The sequence below is a fragment of the Podarcis liolepis genome, assembly GCF_965112155.1.
Source record: "Podarcis liolepis genome assembly, chromosome: 4".
NCBI classification, from domain to species: domain Eukaryota; kingdom Metazoa; phylum Chordata; class Lepidosauria; order Squamata; family Lacertidae; genus Podarcis; species Podarcis liolepis.
Genome location: NC_139558.1, coordinates 68750093 through 68761613, shown reverse-complemented (window position 1 = coordinate 68761613; position 11521 = coordinate 68750093). Strand labels below are relative to the sequence as shown.

The 11521-nt window shown below is 41.6% G+C and overlaps 1 protein-coding gene across 1 annotated transcript; it reads left to right on the top strand.

The window, feature by feature from the left end:
• Nucleotides 1-4442: 4442 nt before the first annotated feature.
• LOC310704749 (uncharacterized protein C3orf38 homolog) lies at nt 4443-11173 on the top strand. The gene is made up of 3 exons (XM_083498703.1): nt 4443-4778; nt 9170-9390; nt 10503-11173. The coding sequence occupies exons 1-3, from the start codon at nt 4640-4642 to the stop codon at nt 11094-11096; spliced, it is 954 nt and encodes a 317-aa protein (XP_083354829.1). The 5' UTR covers nt 4443-4639; the 3' UTR covers nt 11097-11173.
• The last annotated feature ends 348 nt before the right edge of the window (nt 11174-11521 follow it).

Here is an 11521-nt window from a genome sequence, read left to right as displayed (position 1 = left end):
GAAATAACTCTCATAGCACATTACACAAATGCCATACCTGGGTTCTCTGCTTTTTACCACTTGAGATCCAATATAACAAATTTTTTTATTATTTCTGTGTACCCTGGCACCCGTAAGTGTTTAGTAGTTTACATTAAATGGGAGTCATTAACAAATTTTGGAATTTAACTGATTTAGCTGGAATCTGCTTGATACCATTACTAGATTAGTAAATATTTTTTCCTGTCATTGGAATATTAAAAGTGGAAATTCTCATAAATGGCATTTAATTCAGTGGATTTCTGTCAAAATGAAGATAATGACCAAGGAACATAGCAAGACTCCACAAGAGGCTGTTTTTCAACAGCTGGTAATTCAGAAGCATGTTGCCTTTGATTCTGGACGTGGTATATAGCCATCATGACTAGTGGCCATAACACTTTGTTTTCAATAGTTTTCATATTCAGGTAGTCCTGGAGTTGTGTGTATTGGCTTTTTTATTTATTTCTAGTTACATTGCTATATTTGAATGGAAGAGTATTAGTGCTGTTCAAAAACCTGCTTCAGTGGCATCACACTGAGTATCTTAAAATAAAATAAAATTATTATGCACTATATAATCAAGTTGCTTTAAAAGACAACTGGGTTTTGCAGTGCTTTCCCTCTCCAGTTTATATGGATATTGTAGCTGTGATACTTTATCTGCTCTGCTGTTTTGTTTTTTGGATATGGACAACAATCTTGGACACCTCTTTAGTTTGAAATTGTGTTTATTTTCTGTATATCACCATATATTGGGTATTCAAAATTTGGCTTCTTCAGGAATGATTTCCTTTTTGAAGTTGATGAATTATTTTCTAAAATGTAGAAAATCAGTCAAAATAGCTGTAGGAAACATTTTGTAAAAAAGAAAAACTACCCTTCTCTTAAATGTTTACTTTTCAGTTTACTTTGCCTGTTGTATCAAACCATTTTTTAAAGAAATTTTTTAAATGAATATACCAGTACTTTTCAGTTATTATCTGATCTCTTTGCTATGCCACCACACAAATGCTTTGGATATGTTTTAGTACTGTACTAGGACAGCATGCCATTGTATTGCAAAAAGGATGGGTCTGCTGGCAGGTATCTGAATATTTGGGATTTCAGGCACCTTAAAAGAGGAATCGGACGCGGGTGGTGCTGTGGGTAAAAGCCTCAGCGCCTAGGGCTTGCCGATCGAAAGGTCGGCGGTTCGAATCCCCGTGGCGGGGTGCGCTCCCGTTGTTCGGTCCCAGCGCCTGCCAACCTAGCAGTTCGAAAGCACCCCCGGGTGCAAGTAGATAAATAGGGACCGCTTACTAGTGGGAAGGTAAACGGCGTTCCGTGTGCGGCTCTGGCTCGCCAGAGCAGCGATGTCACACTGGCCGCGTGACCCGGAAGTGTCTCCGGACAGCGCTGGCCCCCGGCCTCTTGAGTGAGATGGCGCACAACCCTAGAGGCTGTCAAGACTGGCCCATACGGGCAGGGGTACCTTTACCTTTACCTTTAAAAACAGGAATGCTTAAAAATCAAGATTGCAAACCCAATCTGTGTGGCTTTTAAAAAATAAGTTTACCGTAAACAGTGGCCAGAATCTAGCAAACCCACTAACTGCAAAATGCTGAGAGAGCAAGAGAGCTCAGGATAACTTTCTGATTAAGGGCTCAGGTTACAAAACCCAATCTTAGGTTTTGGCTGTTTGTAGGCTGCCACAGTTAAACTCATTACAAGGAATGGGAAACTTCAACCAACCAACCACCTGCATGCCCCTGGTGTAACTTCTTGATTGTTCTGGGAAATAATTGGGATCCCTTTTCTTGTTAATATAGAAGCAGCTTTAGATGTACAAAGACTGAAGCTGCTGGGACCATAGGGCGAGGACCCCCCCCCCCCGTGATCCTGTTCAGTCTTCCTTGTTTCAGATTTTTGGCCCAAGGTTTGTTGGATAGTGGAGATTTGCTAATTCAGATAACACAGTGATGTAGTTATTGAGATGCAAATACCTAGGGGCAAATATTTGAACTTCGTGTGCTTAAAGCTGTTATATATGGGTAGTCTACATTCTAAGTAACTGAAATAAGAAAAACCATTGAACAATTATTAATGGATGGTGTTCCATCTGTCTGTCTGTCCGCAGGACTGTATTTCTCCAGCTGTTTATGCCCCCCACCTCCAAAAGGGACAGCACAATAGATAGTTGTTGTGAAGGGTTTACCCAGAGGAATGTGCTGTGACAGGTGTTAGTCCCTTTCCAACTCTTCCTTACCCTAATGTCCAGAGAAAAGGAATGCCCACAGCCATGGAAGTGTTACTCAACTCATGACTATCTTCTTGTCTTAAGATTTAAAGGCTAGAAAACAACACAGTGCTGTGTGTTCTATGTTTCACCAGCTGGTGGCAATATTGGCAATCTCCGCTTGCCCCAATTAGGGTGACAAATACAGATTTCATGGCTGAGCATGTTTTCTAATTGAATGCCCAGTATCTAACTATGCTATCATATGGGAAAACACTATTATTTTCAAGCATTTCTGTTTATTCTGACCCTCAGTTACATATCTGATTATCAGTTGTTCTTTATTTTTTAGAATAACCCTTAGTGCCTAAAAGGGTCCTAAACTACCCAACTGTTGGCTGTGTTTTCCAGATCAGTTTCTTTAGGATTTGAAAGACACCTAAAAAGGATGTTCACAGGTTTGTTACTATATAAATTTGGTTCATTTTAAAGGATATGTAAAAATCTAATTGTATTATTTTCTGGGTAACCTTCCTCTACAACCAGTTTTCTAGAAAAAGTTGGAAATAGGATATCTGTGGGAAAGGTCACTGGTACTTTGGTTATTTAGCCATATTCGTTAAACATCTATAAATTGTATAGTTCGGATCATGTATAACAAGAAGGTTCGGCGATACTCTTTGTTTAACACCAAGGGGTAAGATGAAACACTTAAAAGGGGTGTTTTTTTATTTATTTTGTACTGTATAACACTTTGATTAAATGCAGTGTGTGCATTTTGAGACTCTTACTTTGTAAAAGCTATTACAGATTCACCAAGAAAGGAAATTTGTGCTTCCTTCTTGAATGTTAAATTATTTTATTTTGCATTTTATATGAATACAAATTAAAACTGAGCCATCAAACTGCAATAAATCAACAGTAGTGTTTCCATTTTAAACTTTTTGTATTGTAAATAGAACTGTTCAATAAAATATTGTCTGTTATTAAAGATGATTTTTATGGTGTCTGGGATTCTACCTAGGAAATATTTGACAAGTAGATACATCATTGCTTTACAACTTCTAGACTACACAACATTGCATTTTGTATAGCAGCCATACAAAGCAAATGATCAAGGCCATCAAGCAAATGATATTGCTAAAGTAAATATAGTCTAATATGCCAAGTGGCAATGGAACACAGTGACAAGGTTGAAACATTGCAGAGTTAAGCTGGCTTTTCTTAGTTGATCAGGGTTTGGCCAGGTTTGAAAACTCCCTTGGCAATAGACTCAAAAGCATGGGGAAATATTAAAGTGACAGGGCATGCAAATAGTTAACCTTTTTATATTCTACAATTCCTATTTAAATATTTACCCACAGAGCCACCCATGTTTGTGATGGCTGCTTTTCTGCCACTACCAATATCTTTGCAGATCAGCTAAGGTTTCTGACTCCCAAATATTTAACAATGCTAAAATGAAGACGGTTAACAGTGTGTGGACTTTAGTGCGATTTCAGTTCAAGTAAAGACAAGTGCCTCAGATACATTCTATTATGATTGTTATCTGCATTTTCCACCTTGCTCTGGGTGGGAGATTTTGGGGTTCTAGTAAAGTAGATCCAGCAATCCAGAAGCCTGGCAACCCCCGCATTGTACTACCGAAGTGGCACCATCTAGGCCCAAGAGGGAGAGGTTTTCGTAGTTTTGGAGGAGCCCAACCTTTTAAGAAGTACAGGATACTCTTGGGAAAACTCCCCCCACCCCACCCCCCAAAAAACCCAGTGAAGCCTCAGCAAGTAACGGGGGGGAGGGGATTAATGAAGGATCCTAGAAAAAGGCATGGCTGGAACCCTAAATGCTGCCACATATTGAGTTGTTTTGGAGGATTTTATGTTTAGATAAGTTTTTTTACGTTTGATGTTTTTAATATTCCGTTGGGAGCCGCCTAGAGTGGTTGGGGAAATTATTATTATTACTATTATTACTACTATTATGTGTTTCGCTGCCCCCACTAGGCACTGGGCCTAGAGAGCAGCCTTTTTCCTCAGCGCCCTTTCCTTGAATATCACAGCAGACAGGCGGCAGCCACTTTCTTCCAACGGCCAAAACTTGGCTAAGAGGTATGCTTGGGGAGATCCTCCTTATTAGATGAGGCCTCAGAAGACAACGGAACCAATGCAGCCCCCTCCGCGTTCCAAGCCGAACCCGTTCAGGCCGCGCTCGCGTCGCGGGGGCGGGGCGGGAGGCTGTTCGCAGCAACACCCGAGCGGCGGAAGCAAGTTGTCCCTTGAGCCTGTCGGTTGCCAAGGTTTCCTGTGGCGGGGCACTGGCGGCTTCGGGGGGGGGGGGAGGCCTCTGCCTGCGCTCCTCACCTCGCGCTACCAAGAGGCGACGCCGCCGCCGGCCGCCACCACCACCATGGCTTCGGCCTGGGCGGGGTTGACTGAGCGCGAGCGGGACGGCTGCCGGGAGCTCCTGGATCTTCTCCACACGGACGACCTGCTGTCGCTGACGGACACGGTGACTAACCGCCTCGTGCAGCCGGAAGACCGCCGAGGTATTTGGGGGGGGGGGGTGAGGGGAAGTACGCGGAAGGGGCCTTCGGAATTAAGGAGTGAGGGTGGGAGTAGAAGTGGAGCCTTGTGGGTCTCACTCCGGAGCGGACTCTCGTCTTTTAGCTTAGCAAATGCAGAGACTCTGGCCAGAGATGGGCGAAAGCGGGGCGGAGACCCTGTCAGGGGAAAAGGCGGGGTTTAAGTAAACAAACAAGAACAAGAATCGCTTTTTCGAACATAAGCGCCTATAGAGAGCCTCGAGGGGAAATGTTCGAACCGAATGGAAAAACAATAATACTGCATAATTTTGGTATTTCTAAGAGACGGGGGGGGGGGGGAGGAGGAGGACAATAATGAACGATCGGGTTAGTATTTTGGAGTTTGTTTTTAAGCTACTTCATTTCTCTCCACACACATCCTCCTAACTTTGTTTTTTAAAAAAACACCCCGCCAGCGATTTGAAAACAAGTGCAGATATTTGTATGCTGTTTTGCCACAGTAGGTCTTCGGGTTGTAGGAACAAAACTGATAATCTGCTCCAAGTGTGACTTAACTCTTTGGCTCATAGAACTGCAGAGAAAACAGCAGGCAGAGTTCACTTAGCAAGTCTTTGGACTTTAGGAGCTGTGTTGTCGTTGTGCACTGTTTTAAGGGGGCACAGTTGCAAAAGAATGTATTTGGAAGGGGGAGTCCTTAAACTTCATTAACGTATTCTTTTTTAATCCTTAACAAATCCATCTGAAGATTCTAGCTGCCAGGAACAGCCCTGTCTGCTCTCTTGGCCCAGAGTTTGTCACCCGTCCGGCTTCCAGATCTGATTGAAGAGGTTTATATTTGTAAGCCATTCCAGGAGCCTTTTTCACTAACATTTAGTGGGTGTTAGAAATAAATTTGTTTGACCAGAAAATATGTCCAGACAAAAATGCATGCTGTCATGTTAGCTATAATTTTTTGCTTTATTTTGTAAAATAGGGATTTTTATGATCTTCTGACAGCGTATGTTTGTTAAAGACTACTTGCCAATTAAATATGATACTGGCATATTAAATTCATGTTTCTTTGATGAGACCAAAATAAAGAAGTACTTTATATTGCTAATATACCTTTAAAAATAGCTTGCAGTTTGGGTCTTTTACTATTATTTTAACGGTGTCCAGATATAAGGGAGCCATTATGAGAAAATCGCTTTGTGTTGTTTCCTATTGTTACTTGGCTGATGATTTCATACAGCTGCATGAGTAGTAGTGTCATATGATAAAAGGTAATGCTTACTTGTAGGTAGATAGAAGTTGAAGTATGTGGTTACTGTGTGGAGTTAGTAGTGGTCATGGCTTCTGCAGCCCCACAGGTGGGACACTGAAAAAAATTAGGGGAGCTTCTAAAGTTTTCAAAGCCTGTTCTTGCCATTGAGAAGGAGGCATTAGTGACTCAGTGTCGTGTGTCAAGAGGCAGCTTCCATTCTGCTTGGCTCTCTTCTGACCGCCAGGACAGTGGCAGCTCTGCCTCTCCAATCCTCAAGTGGTATTGAACACTAGTCCTACTCACAGGAGATCCATTGAAGTCAATGGACATTAATTTCAGTGGGTCAACCCTGAGTAAGAATTGGTAGGATACAACCCATTGTTTGCAACTAAAAGAAAGTGTGTTCAACTGATCTGCCCTTGCCTCTCCCGTCCCTGTCTGAATTTAGTTTGTATGTATGTGGATTCTTGGCGTAGGGGCTTCTTTGTGTTGCTGCCTATTGTTACATAACCAATATTTTCATACAGCTGCACATCTACCACATAACACAAATGCCCCAACTAATACCATACCATGTGCCTGTGCAGTCACAGAACTATAAAAAGGAATTGCAGCTGTGTGTGCATACATAATTTAAAATACAGTGATCTAGTGATGATTTTTTTAGCTGGTGAAGAAATGGTTCTAAGACTCACTCTTACCCGGGAGCATTTAAAACCTCTGTAATTCTTAGTGTTGTATCCAGTGGACTTCTGCTTATGTAACAGAACTTAATTTTTTTAAGCTTCCTGAATGTTCTTTTAAATTGCTCTGGCGGGTTAGGCCCTCTGAAGACCAATTTTGAGGGCAGTTGCAGGACTATGGTAGGGAAGCAGAAGAAAGTGAAGTCCCATTGTGTGAACAGAAGCTAGCTTCCACAACACTGGATTCTTTGCTTACTCAGCAGTGATCAAATACATGTGATTGCAGCAATAATTTATAATAAAGAACTGAACCTACAGAAAGATTATACCAATGAAGGTGCTCATTTAAGTTTAGCACTTTGTTCTGCCTATAAACTAGAATGCTTGTAGAACACTAGAATCCTATGTTGTGTTTTAATTGTGGGATGTGTTATGTTTCTGGGGAAAAAGAAATCCTACACAAACTTGTCAGTATTCTACTATACTGAGCATTTGGCTAGATTGTCCAACTTTCATCTCTTCCCATCTTCCATCAGTGCCTAGGGGAAGGGCTACTCTGCTTTGGAACACAGTGAAGTAAAGTTATAACTCCAAGTGGGAGGTGGGAATTAAAATAAGAACATTTATGTGCTTATCTGAGAAGGTATTTGGGGAGTACATAGCTGGCTTTTTAGTACTTAAAATATAGCCTTTGGAAGGTGCTCTGATTCAATTTAAAAATTAAGAAGCCAAACTAAATAAAGTTATAAGACTTTAAATAAATTAAATATTTGAAGTAAATACTAGAGGTTTGCTGTGAGCACAAGTTGCACCTTATATTTGTAGCATTTGGAAGCAACTCAAAACTGTTTTGGATCCACTCATTTCCTTCTCTAGTTTTTTGGTGACCCAATGACTTTGGGAGAAGGAGAGCTTTCCTGCTAGGTGATTTATATTATCTTTGTTATACTGGCAAAGACATTTTTTCTCACCCCTCCACCACCTCCTTCCTAGAAGTACACTCTGTGAAATAAGAGAGAACACTTTGATTTTTTATAGTTAGGAAAAGAGTGGTTGGGAAATAAGTCTAACTCCATCGCTTATGCCCTGCTTTCACATCCAGAATGATGACCTAAGTAAAGAAAACCATTCCTCTCTCAAATCACTGTGATTGGAGTACACCAGGGGTGTCCAAACTTTTTTCAGAGTGGGCGGGATTTGATGAAGTGAACATGCATGAGGGCCAACCAAAGCTTTTTTTACAAGTTTACCCTACAATGGTTGAACTTTGTTCAGGATTGAAATTGATGAGTTTTTAAAAAAAGATTTTACCCCAGAACATATACTGCCATGGGGGGGGGGGCTGGATTAAATCGACCGGTGGGCTGGATTAGGCCCCCGAAATGGACTTTGGACATGCCTGGAGCACACTGAGAAAATTATCTACTGTGATTAAATGCTAGTCCTGTCAGTCAAAATGAAATATTATTCCACCTCCCTTCCCCTCTCCTTTGCGCATACACACCCTTTTAAATTCTGGGCATTTCCCCACTCAGCTTGGATTTGTATCTCAAAAGAAAAGTGAGGGATGTGTGTTTAATTTTATGGAAAAACACAGGCAACAGACTTACAAGTTTGGTGATTCCCTGTTTGCCCTTGATACACTTTGTTAAGCAGGCAATCCAAGTTGGAAACATCAAAGTCTTCCTGAATCACCCCAATATGCATCATTATTTGAGGTATACAGAGAGCTGATGCATATTCCTAGTAAATATGGGGGGAAATAGCTTGTTGCATATATTGATCCTTGTAGTTGAACATCTTTAGGCAGACTTAATTACCATAAGGATTATTCTGTTTTGATTGGTGAATAATTCTTGATTGAAACATGCATTTCCAATGGATCTCTTATTGGCTGTCAATGGCAAGCTGAAGGGTTGTCGCTATGTAGCAGAGCAGCTGCTTTGCATGCAGATGATCCCAGGTTCAGGCCCCAGCGTCTCCAGGTGGGATAGGGAAAGACCCAGTCTGAAACCCTGGAGATCTGCTGCTAGTCAGTGTAAATAATACTGAGCAAGATGGAGGAATGATCTGACCCAATATAAGGCAACTAGCTTCCTATGGCACATGGAACTTGTTTTCTTGCCAACCAACATGTGACTTAATTACATTGGACCATGAACCTGTGTGGAAAAATATGTTCTGAATAGCAGTTGCCAATGAAGACAGGCTCAACAATATTTAGGCCTCTGTCTTCAGCAAGAACCTTGCTGCCTTTTACCCATCAGAGTAAAGTTTCTTTGGCTTGGGAGAAGGGTATGAGGGAAGGAACACCAGTGGCAAAATTTGGTGTTTTTGAGAGACATAATAGCTCAAAAGGACCTTTTAACGGTTCTCAAGTGATTAAGACCAACACTCAAGTTCCACCTTTCTTTTGCAGAATGATAATTGGATTCAAGGAACACCCCTGTTTCTGATTTTATTTTCAGAAGCCATAAATGCCATCGTATTGTACAGTCAAAGTGCTGAAGAGCTGCTGAAGAGAAAGAAGGTATTTCGAGAGGTAATCTTCAAGTATTTGGCAGCAAAAGGAGTCATAGTGCCGCCTTCTTCTGAAAAGCACCAACTTGTTGATCGTGCAAAGGAGTACTGGTGTGAACAGCTAAAAGATAATGGCTCAGAAGAAATCTATACTAAGCCTGATGTACAGGTGAGGTTTATTGTACATGTTTTATAAATTCAAAACATTCTTTTTGGAAATTAGTTGCTTGTTCACGCTTTAATAAGTTGTTCACATTTTTTTTCTGTGGAGGAGCAGGGGGCATATTCTTTCTGTTAGAAGTGTGTCATGTGACAGCGTTTTTGTGCAACATAAGCATCGGACCTTCCTGTCTGTTCCTCACATGCTTTGAAGATAGTAGAATAACAGGTGTCTAAATGAGAGAGGCTTCTGTGAGTGATTCCTACAGAAAGTAGGCCTATTTTGGAAGCCATATTCAGCACAACTGAGATAGGGAACCTGTGACCATCCAGATGTTTGAGTCAAACCCCTTTCATTCTCTGCAAGCTCCTACACATTTTTGAGTTGAGGCAACCAGAACCATAAACAGTATTCCAAATGCACTCATGCCATAGATTTGCATCATGGCATTATTATATCAGCAGTTTTATTTTCAGTTCCTTCCTAATGATCCTTAGCATGGAGTTTGATAAGAATTTGCCTTTCTCACAGCTGCCGCACACTGGGTCAGCATCTTCATTGAACTACCCAGAACTACTCCCAGGTTTTGTTCCAGGGTAGTCACTGCCAGTTCAGGCCCCATGAGTGTATATGTGAAATTAAGATGCATCCGTTTTCACTTGTTTATATTGATTTGCATTTGCCATTTTCCTGCTCATTCACTCAGTTTGGAGAGTACAATGTGTACATCTGATTTCCCCCTACTTCTTTTGCTGCCTTGAACATGGGGGAGGAGAGGAAGTAGAAGTCCTATTGTGTGAAATCCACTTCAGCATTTCATAGAACCCATGACTAATGAATGGTTCCTGTTTCCACAAAACAGAAATCTACGGAGGTTTTTTCTGCCTAATAAAGTGGATCCAAGTAAGCTGTCTATTCCACACATCTTTAGACAGCCCCTTCATTTGGTATGCATAGTTCTGAACATTTTCAAAGCAGAAATCATGGCTGCATTAATTGTTGCATTCCATGTTAGTTGTAGTCGTAGGGTCCATTTCAGCTTTTCTGAACAGTACCACGTGGAAAGGAATCAGTACATTTTGTTACTGCCTAAAAGTAAAAGTCCCTACTTTGTTTTTCAGAAACCTGAAGAGGGAGGGAAGGAAGGAGGAGACAAGCAAGATCACAGCAAAGACTGCCACAGCCTGGGAGAGGAGTTTTGCCAGTGGTTCTTTGGAATTTTGAACTCTCAGAACCCGTTGGTTGGAGAACCACATGATGAATGGGGACCACAACATTTTTGGGATGATGTAATCCTAAAGTTTTGCTATAACACTTCAGAACAAAACATGGAAGAGTACTTGGGTGCAGAATTGGTTAGCCTTCGTTTACTGTCATTGGTGAAAGAAGAATACCTCTTCCTGAACCCGAACTTGGACGCTGGTGGACTGAAGTGGACAGTTTCACGACATGGGTTAGTTGTGGTGGCAGTAGCAGGCACAGTTCATAGAAATACTTCTTGCTTGGGCATCTTTGAACAAATCTTTGGACTCATCCGATGCCCCTTTAGGGAGAATACGTGGAAAATCAAGTTTGTGAACCTAAAGATTGTTGGTCAGAATGCCCTGGAACCTGGGACCCACTTAGAAAGACCTTGCATAAAATATGAGCAGGAAGAACTCCAGGAATTCTATGTTTCCAATGATCTTTCCTTGGTTGAGTCTCAAAAATCCTGAGCATTCTGTGTGCAGAATGAAGTAGAACAGTTTGTGGGCCCAGAAAATACAACACATGAGCATACTTGAGCATTCAAGTAAGTTGTTTGCTTCTATTTCTTGAGTTAGACTTTCTGGTTGGATGACAAGCCAAAGTACCGCCTAAACAACTAGTGCTAATTGGGTTGAAACCTAGTGCTGGTTGGGCTGACTCAGGTTCCCTAAAGTTACAGTCTGGCACCCTGAAGAGAAAGGAGGAATGGTGAGCAGATGCTTACCTTCTCTCCCTTCTGCTACTGTTCTCTCTCCTGCCCTTGCTTTCCCCCACTGTGAGACACGGGGAAGCAAGCAGAAAGAAGCAAGCACAAATGAGAAGGATGCAAAACGGGGAAAGACGCATCATCACCATCTTGTCTGCCTGTGGCCTCGTCACCTTCTCCTTGGGG

What these genes read in the sequence shown, in the direction of transcription:
- LOC310704749 (XM_083498703.1), top strand. Translation starts at nt 4,640, where the DNA reads ATGGCTTCGGCCTGGGCGGGGTTGACTGAGCGCGAGCGGGACGGCTGC. An exon ending in GCAGCCGGAAGACCGCCGAG is followed by an intron (nt 4,779 to 9,169) that starts GTATTTGGGGGG and finishes TTTTATTTTCAG; the next exon opens with AAGCCATAAATGCCATCGTA. An exon ending in ATACTAAGCCTGATGTACAG is followed by an intron (nt 9,391 to 10,502) that starts GTGAGGTTTATT and finishes TTTGTTTTTCAG; the next exon opens with AAACCTGAAGAGGGAGGGAA.